The 16,982-nt window shown below is 34.7% G+C and overlaps 1 protein-coding gene across 1 annotated transcript in view; it reads right to left on the bottom strand.

The window, feature by feature from the left end:
• Positions 1-694: 694 nt before the first annotated feature.
• The window catches only part of MALRD1 (MAM and LDL receptor class A domain containing 1), a gene marked incomplete at its 3' end in the record, with an annotated part of 94,608 nt that continues 78,320 nt past the window's right edge, over positions 695-16,982 (bottom strand). Inside the window, exons 4-6 of the mRNA XM_008582008.1 lie at positions 16,163-16,426; positions 7,711-7,836; positions 695-761 (exon numbers count right to left, since the gene is read on the bottom strand). Coding sequence (XP_008580230.1) covers positions 695-761; positions 7,711-7,836; positions 16,163-16,426 — 457 coding nt within the window. The remainder of the gene's footprint in view (positions 762-7,710; positions 7,837-16,162; positions 16,427-16,982) is intronic.

Below are 16,982 nucleotides of genomic sequence, written 5' to 3' on the forward strand. Positions count from 1 at the left end.
GATTTGCTAGATTAAAAAGTCATAAACACAAATATAATAGAATATGCCTCATTTCCTTTGGAGTTTATGAATCTTCTTCGCACAATTCCCTGAAGGATGAGAGAAAAAAAATCAAGCTGTCTTTGATATGCAATATAAATAATTCCCCCAAGAAATCACAAGGCCTGTTTTTGTTTATTCTTGCTTTGAGTATGCAAATGTATTCCTTATCTGTACTTTAACATTATTCATAAACATCCATTGCATAAACCAGAAAATAGACTTATTTATAAATTAATTTTATCTTTTGTTGTTAGAATAAAGAAATATGGAATTTGAAATGAAAAGGGAGAAGGAAAATACAGACACTAAGTTTATCCGAACTAGAAGAATATCCATATCAGAAAAAGATCTTTTAAAAACCTGATATAAATATTAAAAATAAGGAATAATGAGTGTTCCTCAAATTATGCATCACACATAATATAAAATGCTGAAAAAATGGAAAATCATATTAAGTAATTGATATTTTCCTGAAATACACTAACGTCTTCTTTTCTCTTATTCAGACAGATATATGTATATAGGGCCTTCACCCACTATTTTTACCTTAATGACCACATACTGATTGATTTTCTATTATATCAGCCTCAAGAAAAATAAGTAAGCCAGCTGCAATAAATGTTAAAAAAAAAAAAAAGACAGTGCTCCTTACCGACACATAGGACCATTCTTCTCTACGACACAAGTCCCACCGTTTTGGCAGTAACTTATTGGACACTCTAAAAAGAAGCATTACACAGACAACAGTTAATTATAAATATTATTAGGAGGAAGACATATCACTGTTAGTCATTGCATTAAATCTAACCTGTGAAAGTAAATTGCTTCCCACTTGCTGAAAGTGAAATTTTCCTAGGCCACTTTCCTGTACCCTGAAAAATCTGCCCAGTGCCCAAGTAATATGCAACAAAGACATTCTTCTGCAGTGTATCAGGTGCAATCTACCTATTTAGAATGTGTCTGCATGACATATTTGTGATTATACTGAAACTTTGTGTTTACTGAAACATTTATTTCCTTTAGTTCGGCTCCATAGTCACCATATTACAGCAGACAGATGCTTTGCATGGGTGGCCTGCCTTTTTGGTAAGTTACTAGTGTGCATGTATATGTCCTACCTCTGTGTCTCTGACAGACCTCAGCATGGCTCAACTTTGTCCCCCTTGCCCCTGGCCCTAGTTTAGCATGAGCATTTATTTTCAAAATGGTTTACTTGTAAGTTAAAAAGAAGCTACCTTCATACAATTACTACTGAAGGAGCTGTTAGTGCTTTTAACTCTTCATGGGTGCTTTTATTTATACTACCTGCTTGTATCCTCACTACACAATCCTGATAAACTAAGGACTGCCAATTTCCCATTTACTTAAGGCTGAAGTTGCTCTTCCTAGTTTTTTTTGAGAAAAAAATTATTATTTTTAATAGACATGTATTAATTATACATATTTATGGGATACAAAGTCATATTTCAATACACGTGTACAGTGTGTGATGATCAAATCAGAGTAATTAGCATACACATCACTGCAAAAATTTATCATTTTGTGATGAGAGCATTTAAGCTCCTCTCATCTAGCCAATTGAGAACACACAATAAATTATTGTTAATTATAGATGCCTTGCACTACTGTATATTACAAGAACTTATTTTTCCTATCTAACTGTAATTTTCATCCATTAACTAACCTCTTCCTGACCTCCTCCCCTTTCCCCTTCACAGTTCCTTGTTACCACAATTCTATAATCTACTTCTATAAGCTCCTAACTTTTTAAACACCTCTTTTCTTGCAAAATAGCCTTCCTTCCTTGCTGGACTATCTATAACTTTGATACTTGATGGAAATCCTTACTGTCTTTAATTTTTAATTCAACAAATCTATTCAGCACATCTATTAAACATCTGGCACCTGACTGGGCACTGGAAATGTAATAATGTGTAATACAGGCAGCTTAATATAGTTAAGGCTGTGGGTACTGGGGCCAGATTGCCCGAGTTGGAATTTCAGCTCAATTTATCAGCTGTGTACTATCAGGTAAGGTAGTTAATCTCTCTGTGCCTCAGGTTCCTCTCTGTGAAACAAAATTAAAAATAATAGCTCTCTCATAGGATTGTTGAGAATGTTAGAACAACCAGCTCCTAGTATGAAGTTAGTAAATGTTGATTTCAAAAAGATCCAGAGGTAAACACCTCAGTCAAATTTAGGAAGTAAGGAAGAGCTTTCTGGAAGAGAATCAGCAGCCATTTATTTGGGCAGAAGTATGTGTGCATGCAAGATAAGCATGAAGACCCTGAGGCCTGAGAAAAGGGTGCTGGGAGTTTGAGGAAGGAAACCCTGCCTGGTTGGATGGTTGACAATACAAAGAAAAAGTGAGGGAAGATCAGAGACACACAGGTCCCAGATTGCATAGGCTCAGTGAGGCCAGGATTTTAAGAAGGGATGTGTCATGCTTTATGCCTCAGAAAGAGAAGCCTGGCTGCAGTGTGCAAAGTCAACAGAAAGGCCAAGACTAAAATCTGGGAGCCCATTTAAGAGTTTTTTGTAATAATAATAATACAGGAAAAAATGGTGGTTGCCTGAAGGAAAGGAGAGGGACTGGGGCAAGGGGTTGAAAGACATGGGGATTTTAAGAGATATTTAAATATTAGAATCAAAACATCTTGGTGATTATTTAGAAGAGCCAAGGATGATGCTCAAATTTCTGGATGGGCCACTGGCTACTTGGAGGCTTCATTCACTGAGTTGGCAGATTCGTGGGGAAGGAAGATTTTTAAAGAAAATGATGCTATGTTTTAAGTGCATAAGGGATATTTGAATGGAAGTGTCCAGTGGGCAGTGGAATTTGCAGTTCTGAACCCCAGATGAAATATTGGATAGAGATACAGATTTGAGGCTTTCTTCTTCTGCCTTCTTAGATATCATCATTTTAGGCTGTCTCCTCAAGTCATTTTGGGATCATTGTGCCATGGGGTCACACAGATCTACGGTCTCTGTCTTTATGGGAGTAGACCAACCTCAACAGGCAGAGAGAAACCATACTCCTGGGTGGAGGAAAAATGATGATCATGATGGATAGTGAAAAAGTAAAGAGGAAAACCAGAAATTTTATGTAGGCAATATGCATTGAAATACAATATTGAAAGGATTGCTTGCAATAATAAATAGTTCAGCCAGTCACTGAACTTTAGGAAAGGGATGAGATGATAAAGGCATTAGGAAAGAGAAAAGCAGAGAAGGAGAGAAATTGCAGTGTGAGATTATCATGTGTCTGGTATCATTTTTGGTTTCAAAACTTTTGCTTTCCTAGGGATATATTTCCCATCTTGACCTTTCATAGTCCTCCTTACTTAACTAATTACAACAGGGGCTGAGATGTCAAAGGTAAGAGTAAAGAGCTACACCCCTCTGGCATGGGGGGCATGCTCAGCTGAACAGAACAGACATGAAATTTCCTTCATAAGCAAGAAACTAGCTGGTTTGACTGAAAATAGTCCACCAATATGATAGAGCACAAATTAGATATAAAACCTGTTAAATTGTTTTATGGACATTTTTGGTTTTAAGGACAACTTCAGTCTTCCTCAAATAAGGGTTTTGTTTTATTGAAAAACCAGCAGAGTGTCTGATACTGTAGAGCCTCAGAATACATACAGTACAGTACAGCTGCATGATTTTTCTGGGTCATTAATATTTACTTTGATTAGAGAGCGTAAGACATAGGCTTGTTTTATATCAGATGATTCTAAATCATTCTGTGGGAATCTATATATGCCTTCTCTTGTGCTGGATAGTGGAGCACAGTAAAGAAAACACAGATGTTGACTGGAACCAGAAGTGAATCTTGTCATTCTGGAGGACAGAAGATTTGTAGATTATATCTGTGAGAAGTTTTTATAAGCTTTTGTCTTAGGCCCAGGTTCTTTAACCTTATTATGTATGGACACACTACAAAGTATTTCCATCTTTAATTTCAAGCAGAGAGCAAATGAAATAGGGAAGGGGGTGGATATGACTAGGAAGAAATGAAGAGGCTGAGTATTCCCAATAGATAAATAAGTGGATAATTCCCTAGATGGGAACTAGGAGTCCTAGGGGTACAGCTTCTTTAGTCACAGTATTGTCCTCCCGGCTTGGACCATTCTGGGTTGGTTATTATGACCATGGGCTTGGAGGCTGATGTGACTTACAACTGATTACACAGAAATACCACTCTGGGAAGAATTCACATTCAATCCCACTCTGACGTATCACTTTAGACAGGTAGGCACACACATATGAAAACAAAAGTAAGTTTTAAGCTTAAATACAGAAAACGTGGAACTAGGCACCTATTTTTTTTTCTTTCTTTCTTAATGTATATAGAGACAGGGAAAGTGAAAGATGTCTCATGGTAGTCTGCCGGGAAGGCTGATAACTGCCTGAGTTCTGGTTTTCCCTCTGTGATACCTGGCTCAGTCATTTATGAGTTGTGTGACTTTGGGTTAGGCACTTTGAGTCCAAGGTTAAACTGGTCTAAAATAAGTATTATATTACTTCCTTATAGGACTGCTGGTAGAATGAATGTAAATTTATTTGTTACTTTTCTATGCTAATGAATGGTATTAAATAATTGTTATAAGTTATTAAATAATTCTTCTCATTCATCCCTTTACTTGGGGGAGGGAGTCTTTGAATGGCCTGTGAAACCTAATTTAATTACGATGGCTCTCTCCACCTTCACCTCCTTCTTTTCCTTTCTCCCCCTCTATCATTATAATCACCATCATCACTACCATTTGCTGAGGCCTGCTAGGTGTCAGGGACCGTCCTAAGAGTTTTACACAGGATACCTCACATGACCTTCATAACACTATGTGGTACAGACCATAATTATCCTCATTTTGCAGAGGAGGAAACAGGCTTCATGTGGTTAACATAGCTTCCTTGAATTCATAGTAAAGAAGCATCTGAACTAAAACTATATTCTGTTTATCTAACTCCAAAGCCTCTTAGTCTAAAATGTCAAATCATTTGTTATTTTTTGGTCCAGAATTTATATAACTGCTTACAGTTCTTGATATTATGGGCTTACAAACCCCTTTGAATCATGCTGAATTTATCCACTGTCACAGATAAATATGCATATACATAGTAATCTGCATATACTTTGAAGAGATGGATAAATTCTAGGAGTCCACCAAAAGATCTTCCACAGCAAACCGAGCCCTCAGTGGATAGAGAGTGTTTTCTTTATCTTAAAAGTGCAAGGGCTATAGAAGAGATTACCGTGTCTCAGAAACTTGAAATAGTTACATAATACTCCCTGAAAAGCTTCTGTGTTTTGTTTTTGATTGGTTTGTAAACCCTTCTGAAACTTATTTTTCCCTGACAAAAGAGGAATAATTTTATTTTATTTCATTTTATTTTTTTATTGAAATAACTGATTATCCATATTTGTGGGGTACAAAGTTGTATTTCAATAAATGTATACAGTGCGTGATGATCAAATTAGGGTAATTAGCATATTCCTCACCGCAAAATGTAATCATTTCTTTGTGATGTGGACATTTGATCTCCTCTTGAAACTTTATTAAGCTGTATCATCATTATTATCATCACTACACATTGCATGTATTAAATTATATTCATAATGTCCCATCCTACAGTTTTATAGTTTTAGTGTCTTCTCCTAATTCTTCAGATGGGTGATTACTATAATTATAGTATCCCTTAGCACAAGCTTTATTAACCTCTACTACTGCAAATGACTAAAAAAACACATTCAGTTTCAATTTAGCCAAATTCTGGACAATGATTTTTTGTTGCATTATTGACCAAAACTTGAAAATAATATGCCTTTCTAATTTAACTTAGGAATGAACAAGATTCCTTGATACTTAACCTGCAACACTTATGCAATGCCTGAGTTTAATGTTCTTGTTAATGACTTAAACCTTGAGGTATGTGAGGCCAAATGCTCACCATCTGTTGTGTGACCACTATGGGAATTATTGGATGCTGTAAGGATTAGGCTCATAAAAGTCTATAAAATGCTGAACTGAAAGGAATATGAAATTTGGAAAGAAAGACTGTGTAATGTACATTAACAAATCTTTAGCAGGGATCAGACTAAAAGGCTTTCTTAAAAACAGAAGCATCAACTTTATCATATTTAATGGACAAGCAGCCAAAAAGCATATAAAATGTAAATAAAGAACATTATATAATATATATTTTATCTGTGAATACTATGTTTTACTAGTTATTTATTTTACTCTATTCCAATAGCTATGTCAATATGAACTGTAAGTGAACTGTAAATGATTAGTGACTGACTAAAAGAGACAGGGCAATGAAAATGTGCTCTATGTTACATACAGACTGTCTATCACTCAGGATGAATAGCAAGTCTTCTGCTTTTATGACCCTATTTTTAAAGGTAGACCAAAGCAGGCAATAAATTATAACATGATACAATATATCTGTGCTCATATAATACCATCCTGTAAAAAAAAATCTCACTTTTATGTAAATAAATTTGGGTACTGAACATAAGTACTGTGCCTTAACAGTTTCAAAGAATGTAATTATCTCATTAATAGCTTTCTTCCTCTCTACAAAGAGTGTAACAGTATTCCCCTTTGGGTATCTTATCTGAAGTATAAGTATACTTAGTAGAGAAATAATACCAAAGAGTATTTATCTTTGCATATTTTATAGATCAGATCTGCTTATGTCTTCATTTCCTTCTGCACTCATAAAATTCAGTGCTGTGTGAGTAATCATTTCCAGCAAATAATGCTTTTTTGCACCATGATTTAATTATAATTATAATTCTCATGCTTTTGTCAATTGTCTCATAATGTTCTCCTATTTTGAAAGATACAAAGGGTATACTTTTACCTAGTTTTGATATAAAATATTTCCAATTTGTTTAGAAAATCTGATTGAATGTATCTTTTTTTTACTAATTTTTATTATCTTTTTGTTGTGATAGAATTAAATGCCCCTACTATTTATTATTTTATTTATCTCCTGCCTGAAATAAAAATCTGATTACTCAGAAGAGACATTAACAGTGGACACAATAAATTAGAGAATTTTAAAGTAGTTTTGATAAAAGCATAATCACAGATACACATTATCAGATCTTATATTGTATAAATGCTACAGGGTCAGAGGAAAAAATATTTAAAAGCCAATGTAAAGTTTAATAAATGTACTTCTAAACACATGACTAGATCATACAAATAGAAATTTCTTATAAACAACTGGGAAAAGTAAAATATTAAAAAAAAAAGAAAAAGAAGTGGGAAATAGAAGAGTACAATTTTTAAAAAATTAGTAATGTTAGATTGTATAGGGTTTCTTTTTTACAGAAAACAAGCAATTTTCATTGAAGAGATTATTAAATGCTAATATTTTTATATTATATTGAAATTACATGTTTGATTTTTCTTTATTTAGCAAACATTGTATGGAATGAGCATGAATATATTATATTATATATTTATAATTTTTACTAAAATGTAGCAATTAATGTCAACATTCTTCTAGCTCCCAAACCAACAATAGAAATTCAATTATTCCATACTTGTCATTATTTAGAATTTCAACTTTTATTATTTTTTATTGTCTGAAGGTTAAATGACTAGTGCATATTGCAAAGAAGATTTGAATGAAAATGAGTACCTGAGCAGGTGGATTCATCAAGTTGGAAATCCATGCAATCAACAAAACCATCACAGCGCTTGTGAGCTGGGATACAGCTGTCAGAGGAGGTGCAAGTCAGAGCTCCATTAGAACAGCTCTTGTTGGCTGAGAACAAGAATGACCATCATGGTTATAAGCATGTATTTTTTCTCAGTTGAATTTCTCATAATGAAATAGTAAGACAGTTTATTGTGTTACTCTTTATTTTTTCTAATCCTATATTTTAGAAGACAGTTCTTTCTGAAGAAAATTTCAACTTATTAACTTGAAAATTGCTGCAAAAAAAAAATTTTGCTGTGTCAGTAGAATCATTTCCCAGATGCGCATCCTTGTGGACTGAATGGCGTCTCCCCAAAATTCATGTGTTGAAGCCCTAATCATCAATGGGACTGTATTTGGAGATAGGGCCTTTAAGGAAGTAATTAAGGTTAAGCGAGGTCATTAGGATAAGGTTCTAATCCAATATGACTGATGTCCTCATAAGAAGAGAGACAGACACCAAGGATGTACATGCACAGAGGAAAGGCCATGTGAGGACACAGCAAGAAGGTAGCCTTCTAGAAGCCAAGGAGAGAGGCTTCAGGAGAAACCAAACCTGCCAAAGCCTTGATCTTGGACTTCCAGCCTCTAGAACCATGAGAAATTTAATATTTGTTGTTTAAGCCACCCAGTTTGTGTGTTTTGTTATTGCAGCCCTAGCAAAATAAAACATATATACTGTAGTATTATATATGTAATCAAATGCATTGCATGTCCTGTATAGAGTTGCAATTAATTTCAGATGAGGAGTCAACTTTTAATTCTAGGCAGATGTCTTTGTGCTCTGTTGCTCCCCTAATGGTCTCGATACTATGTGCAATTGAACTGACAGAAATTCATCAACTGGGGCATAATTCATGGGTGGTTACTGGGTACCTGCTAAACCTGAGTGATGATGATGTTGGTCACTGAAGCTCAATGTACTATGATCATGTGCCTTTGCAGCATTGTTATAATGCATCATGGAGGTATTTTAGTAATTACAGAGTCTGCTTGTTGGGGGCCACAAGTAGAGTTTGACCTAACTTCAAAGGACAAGCATATTGATAGGATAGAGATGTTACTGCTCATAAGACTTTGGTTGTTTTTTTTAAAAAAAATGTGTTTATTGATGCCCATCAAGAGCACTGACAACTGTTCAGTGGCAATCTTGTTCTGCAAAGGACTCTTCCTCCCTCAGATGTGACTCTTGATTGACTCAGTTATGTCCACTTTATCCCTTGGGAAGCTTGGATCTTAATCTTGAAACTGTATTCTTGCATTTTTCCTTCCTATTCTCCTTTAAGTGTAATGGGTTGTAAAAAATTGTTTGAGGTATCATAGGTTACTGATGCAACTTAGTGTTAAGAACTTCCCATCAGAATTTATTTTAAAGTAGGACATAAAAAATGGTGCTTTTAAGAACATGTATCTCCTTTGGCTGAAAGTACTGGCTCTGAAAAAATTAAGCAAACGCTTTATTGAGCAATCCTTCCAAAGGTTCTAGAATATCAATTCGTAAAAATAAATATTATTGAGCTTCCACTACATGTAAGACACCATGCTTAGCCCTTACAATGGATAGTGCCGGGGAGAGGGGATTTAAAAATTGAGTGACCATAATGTATACAACAGTGATAATAAGATCACAGTACCAGAGTGACTAACAGTTCAAAATAATAATGAAAGAAATTCTGTAAGGTCAGACTTAGTTGGCAAAACATTGGTAGAGACAAGTATTATAAACACAAGAATTCCTTTCCACAGGGAGATCTATAAAGGCTGAAAGTAAGAGTAGAGTCTTGAAATGTGTTTTAAATTTTAATGTTTCCAGAGAAAAGGTATTTAGGAAAGTGGAAATGAAGTCTATAGAGGGAGAATCAATAAGCTGGATATTAGAACAGTGAATAAAATGGTTTTCCTTTGACTGGGAAATTTGGGTAAGGAAGCAGTGCAGATGAACCTACAAAACAAGGCTGGAAACAGATTTTAGAAATGACTAAGGTCCCAGGAGAAAGATGATATTTAAGCTTTTCCAAAGGGTTTAATCACCATAGAATAAACATTGACAAGACAAATAGCATCGCAAACCAAGCAAAATAGGAAATAGAATAAACCTTCCACTCTTATAAGATGAAAAGATACTTGTAAAAAATGAGTATATATGTATATACATGTATCTATATATCAATGTATATATGTGTGTGTGTATATGTATACTTCTAAGTGCACACGCATTTTTTGTCATCACTCTTTTTCATTGCAAAGTGATAAGGGACCATATAAGATGATAGCTTTATGGTTTTAAACAATATTATATGTTGAAATGTGTATACAAAGTTGATAGATACTACCCATCTACTTGTAAAGCATATATTTTGAAACTTTCTTCTATTGGAAACACTTACTAATCCATCAATATTTCTTCACCTTATTCCAGTGTGACTGATTTTTCAAGTTGACTGCATAATAAAAAGTTCTAACTTGTAAGTCAAATAAGTCCAAAACTTTGGCACTAATAGCATTGAAATACAAAAAAGTATATATATATAAGAAAGGATATAAGAAAGGAAATGGCTTTAATTTATGAGTTTTTTAAAATAGAAAGTTAACAGGTAAATAAAAATAAACCTTTTAATTTATGAAATTTGAAAATAAAAAATTAGCTTCAGTGGCATTTTAAATAATATAACATTAAACTTACTGGATACATATCAGTTTCCTCTTAGAAGTAGATAGCAAATAAATTGTGAATGCAATTAATATTTATCATCATTCATAAAGCAAAGGAAATTTTATGACTGTAGGAAAATAAATTGAGCCAATTTCTTTCTATTCCTCCTTCTTTATTAATATATACAACAAAGAAAAATTCCAAAATTAGTTAAAATAATCTATATATAAAATTCATAAGAAACTCAGGTTTCAAAATGTTTTCATGGACAATATCTATGTTTTTGCCACATTCTTCTTCAAAAATTACGTTTTAATGTCTGTAAAAATATTCATTCCAATCTTTCATCATCCTAGTGGTTGACACTTTTTTACCAAAAATAGGCTAAATAACACAGAACATTTTGTGGCTTTTAGCTAATTCACTCAGGTAGATGATACATTAAAAATAAACAATTTATGAATAGTTCATCCGAGTTACTTCCTAAAAGCAAAATTCCTTTTCTAGATTATAGTTGCTGCCTAAGAAATACACACACAAGTAAAGCACATATAACTACAGGTATGTAACCATTTTCTATTAAAATGAACACTCATGTATACAGCTGATCAATATTTCTAACAGCAAAATAACTATAGTCTTGGGCCATGACAATGAAGGCTACAAGCCTTTCTGGGTATACACGTCTAACACAGAGTGGGATGGATATTTACTGTATCTTTGAATTAAATTCTACCACTACTCTTATTGAATTATCTTAGCAGTTTAAATAATTTTCCATAAGACTATAAAATAGTTTAATAGGGAAATAATAATAATAATACTATTAATAATAATGTATTATTTGTGTATTATGCACTTTATCATATTAATTTCATGTAATCCTCCAACACTTCTGTAAACAAACTTCATCACCATGATTTTAATGTTGAATAAACTGATGATCATTGTTGTTAAAAGGAAAGCTGACAAATGCAGAAGAATAATCTTTACATTATTACTGAAAAGCACTATAAGGTGCTGAGATCATAGCTAACCTATTTAAAAGCCAATAACAAAAATATTGATGATAAGGTTTACCCATAAATCTGAGGAACATAACCCATTCCAGATCACCAGAGGTGGCACTCAGCTTCACAGGACATGTTGACTACTGTTGCGAAGTAGGTAAACTGCCCCCTTGCTATCCATTTTTCACAGTTGCATCTATCATTGATGGATAGTTTCTATTTGCTTCTCCTGATCCATTCTCCATCTTCTCTTCCCACTCTGGGCCCTGAGAAGGTAAACTATAAGGATGCATGAACAAGTTTCTTTGACTTCTAGCATATGGTTGGTTTTGGCCCATGGGTAGTACCAGCAGCAGATTAATAGAGAGAGAAGAGGCTCTGTGAAGCGAGCTTGCACTATTTGCTTCTCTTAACAAAATGCCACACCTCTTATCAAGTTACCCTGTGTGACTCCAGGTTCAGGCAATTGTCTCCTCCTTTCACACCTTTTGGTCAGTATGTGATAAAAGCTCCCACCCACTCTTACTATTGCTTGTGGTTTTCCTATGCATACTATTTCTCTAATAAACAATGTCCTTATTAATATATTCTCAACATATGCAATATCAATGGGCTTTCCATTTCCTGCTAGGATATTGACTAATATGACATCTGATGAAATCTTGAAATTTTCTCTGGTGAATAGATTGCTGTCAGAGGAGTATTATTGAAAAGAGTGCTCCTTGTTTTGTGGTATCGTTCTATATAATTAACTGTGCTTAGTTTTACATTTCCTCTTTTTACAGAAAGGGGATATTTTTTGATAAAAAGTATGTTCTCAGTTTATAAGAAATTTACATGTTTCCAATGGAAAGACTATATTAAATGTGAATTATTTCAAAATGGTGAACTCATCACAGGTTTGTCTAAACATTCTGATCACTGACAAATTTGTCTGCATTAATAAAGGCTTTCAAATACCAATTGCTATTGTTTTCTCTGTCTACAACTTTAAACATCTCAGAATCCTTATTCCTATATTTGAACACATGCAACCCACTCAAAACAAACTATTCATTTATCCTACATCCCACTCCAATGACAACTTCTTGAAAAGTTGTCTACAGATGATTTTTCTCTTTGCCATTTCCAATTTGCTCTTCAAAAGGATTGGCTTCAGAACTCTGCCCTCCCACTCCACAGAAAGTTCTCGCTCCAGTATCACCTGAACGACATTTTGCTTTTCTCAATTTATGTTTTTTAGGCCTAGTCTTACTTGATCTGTCAGCAACATTCTGACCCATGAATACTCTCTGATACTTGAGGATTTCTACCTTTGATTTAAGATCATCGCTTTCTCTTTGCTGCCCTCCTATGTCTATGACCACATCTTCTCGGTGTCTTTCAATGTTTGCTTTTTCTTAACTGTCCTTCAGGTGTTCCTTGAGATTATGTTGGCCACATTACCGTTTTTCTCTCTCTTTGATCTCTTCTACACCCATGGCTTCAAACATCCTATGCTTGGGGCCATGTATCTTTATATATCTTGCTTCTCTCTCCTCTGAGCTCCAGATATGCATTTCCAAACACATTCTTAACATTTCCATGTGAATGGGTTGTAGGTACCACAAATACATATTAAAATGAAGCCATGATCTTCCCTTAAGATGTCCTCCTCCTCTTTTCCCCAGCTCAGGAAATAGCATATGAGCTGTCCTAATATCCAAAACAGAAACTCGGAAGTCATTCTTGAGTCCTTTCTCTTCTTCATCATCTGACTGTTCCTTAAATTATTTATAATCTTTACCTCACACCATTATCTAATCGATCTCTTTATATTTGAACCACAACATCTCCTAACCAGTCCCTCTTCCTCTTTCCAATTAATTTCATATCCAAGAGTATTTCAAAAAGTTTGCTGAAAAGTAGAATTAAAAGATAATACAAATCTTTCCATGAACTTTTTGAAGTTCCTTCGTACTACTTAAACACAGTTATTGGGGGACTCTTTAAGACCTGGTCCCTGATTATCTCTCTAAAATTTTTCTGCATTTCTCACCAAGAGCTCTATTCCAGTAACAAAAAATATACTTTGCTGAAATGACTTATTCTCTATTTCTGGAACATTCTTCCCTTGAATCAAGCATCTCCAATTTACTCCTCTAATGGCTACTTGTCTTTACAAATTAGGCTCTGCAATCACCTTTCTTGTTAAAATTTACAGGCTCCCTAGCACCACATGTACAGAGTACCCTGTGTGCTCTATAACACAGTGTGTTTATCTCTGTCATAGAACTTATCATACAGTAAGAGAGTACTTCAAAAATTTTATACAAAAATAGCATGAAAAGACAATATGAATCTTTCCATAAACTTTTTGGAGACCCTTCGTATTCCCGACTTTTGTTTACTAGTCTCCTTCAGTGATGTATAGTGGATCTATAGCCTGAGCTGGGACAGTGTCATATCCATGTGTGTCATCCATGTCCAATACAATGCGAAGAAGTATCAGTTAGGCTCAATAAAGGTTAGTGAATGAGTGAATGAATGAATGAAAGTTTACAAAGTACCATTCTGAATCAATGGGGGATCCCAGAAAAAGCTATTATACCTTCAAATGTTTGGTAAATTGTGATCATTGAGTGCTTTTAATTCTATACTTTTGCTCTAGCACTTTTTCCTTATTTTATTTGTAATGTGGGTTTATTTCCCTTTAGGGGCAGAACTTTATATGACTAACTAGTCAAACTCTAATTTTCCAATGAATGCCTAAAATTATAAGGACACAGTTCTTTCATAAGCTTCTCTTTAAACAGCATTCTTATTTGAAACCAAATACCATATGACTATATTGAACTTAATACGATTTCTAAATTGCATTAGAGCTGTGATGGGAACAGGGATAAGTAATTTGGCAGGCTTTCTCTTTTCCATTCACTTCCATTTGCTTACATTGCCTCTAAGAATATATTATAAGACATGACAAGTTGCCTTTATCACAAAGACAATATATATGTATAAAATAACAGGGAGATAAAAAGCTAATCCTTAAGCCTAAACCGGAAAAATAATTTCACCGATTAAAGGCTAAGGCCTTTAAACATCCAAAGGCCATCTCCCTTTTCTTTCATTCATGTTTACTTCTTTTCCAATAGTTATCATAAGTCAGGACGCCCACACTAATAGGACACTGAGATAGCCTTATATTTCTTTCAATCTTCCCATCTTACAGTCACATTCCAAACTGCTTTTTACTACTCAAAAAAAGTATGATCATTGACATATGGTTTATGGACCTTTATCACTATAGCCCTCACCAAACACTATAATATAGTATAATAAAATATAAATAAAAGCAAGCAAATAAATAATTAAATAAAATGTTAGTGGTATTGGACTTCACCATGATCATGTACTTACCTTAAGATGTGCATAATTATTTCTTAACTCACAGTCTTTCTTCCCAATCTGACATTAGATAGTTACAATAAAAATAGGAGTTGCTTAATGGAGGGATTGGGATTTTTCATGCATTTGCTCATGTCCTCATAACCTTGCAAGTTAGGTATTATTGACCTTATTACATGGATGATGAGACTGAAATTGGCAGCACTCAGATAACTTCCCCAAGACCACACAGATAGTAAGTAGGAAGAATGAGATTCAAACCTATGACCTCAGAATTAACCAGCTCATAAATTCTTAATGACATGACATCTACACAGGAAATTGTCCAGAACCAAATGCTAACTATATATATTCATTAAAATTAATATTTGTCTGTGGCCCTTTACTTGAGCCATTGTTGTGGACCTGTATATTGGGAAGAAATTATAATCAAACTTCTTCAAACCATTTCCATAACATGTTGTATTAGTCCATTTTCTGTCTCTCATAACAGAACGTGGAACTGGGCAATTTTTAAAGAAAATGAAATTTGCTTATCACAGTTTTGGAGTTTGGGAAGTCCAAGGTTTGGGGAACACATCTGGTGAGGGCCGCCTTCTTGGTGGGGAGGCCCATGGTGACCAGGATGTCACATGGCGAGAATGGCACAAGCAAGAGTGCTAACTTGCTCACTAGCAATTCTTATAAAGCCATCAGAACCACTCCCTGACATTGAACCACTAACCCTTAAATGGATTAATCCATTCACTAGGGCACAGTCCTCAAGTTCCAAACACCTATCAATTACGCCATCTGTCAGATACCATATTTGAATCTCCCCCGCTCTTAGCACTGTTACTATGAGTATCAAGTTTCCAACACATGAACTTCTGGACCCTTAAATGGATTAATCCATTCACTAGGGCACAGTCCTCAAGTTCCAAACACCTATCAATCACGCCATCTGTCAGATACCATATTTGAATCTCCCCCGCTCTTAGCACTGTTACTATGAGTATCAAGTTTCCAACACATGAACTTCTGCGGAACACATTCAAGCCCAGCAAATGTGTTAAAAAGATAACAATTGCATCAGGGCATCCCCCATATGAATGATCCCTACATAAATAGCAAAGGAAATAAGATAGGCTTAAAAGAAATTAGTGTGACCACAAATGAAGTGTTTCCAGAAATGCTAAACGAGGGCTACATGCTTTGTTTCACAACATAACACAAAAAAACTGTAATTGATGATACGATCATGGTAAGACTGTAGCGAACTTTGTTTTATCTGTCAAGTTCTATCTATTATTTTAAAATAGCATTTCTTCTCTGGCACACTAAGTTAGTGAAAATAACTCACAGCAGCCAGATTCATCTTCATTAAAGTGACAGTCGGGCACTCCATCACACAGCAGGAGGGATGGGAGACACTTGTCTGCAGAACACTGGAACTCCTTTTCACCACAGGGCTGAGGAGAGGGCTTGAGGGAACAATCCATTTCATCAGATCCGTCTACGCAATCTTCCTGTCCATTACACTTCCCAGAGAGAGGGACACACTGGAGTGTGTAGATACAAGAGAATTGGTCAGCGTCACAGGGTGATGGCTGTGCTCTGACAGGACCTAAGAAAGAGAGCAAATCAAGTTATTGCTCCACCCAGTGTTGTAACATTGAGGACACATTCATTCTTGTACAGAAATAGAACATTTCAATAATTTAAATAAATTAATGTCCAGTTAGGAATAATATGAGCCCTACAAAACATGCAAATGTGATTACAGATTCTGCCTTATCTTAATCTCAGAAACAACATTCTTAAAAAAGGCATGATTGACATGAAAACTGACACATTTAAACAAAAGAAGAAATTTTAATTCCCATGATGTACATTTGACCACTAAGTCAGGTTTTGCTTGAGAGTAAAGATATTTTTACAGTTAAAGCTTAAAGATACTTTTACTTTTAAAGTTTGAAGATACTTTTACAGTAAGTTAGGCACTTTGTAAAGGTACATTTCATAGTTTTAGAATTTAAGGGGATTGTTATTATATCAGCATATGGTTTACTAACTGTCAGCAGCCACCGCCTGGGGAATCTGCCTCCTGACACTTTGGCTACTGTTGAATCACAGAAGTTAATAAGGTCTGCTATGGTCTTAAGACACTGTGCTTTGCCCTT

Source organism: Galeopterus variegatus, unplaced genomic scaffold (genome assembly GCF_000696425.1).
Source record: "Galeopterus variegatus unplaced genomic scaffold, G_variegatus-3.0.2 Scaffold2502, whole genome shotgun sequence".
NCBI lineage: Eukaryota > Metazoa > Chordata > Mammalia > Dermoptera > Cynocephalidae > Galeopterus > Galeopterus variegatus.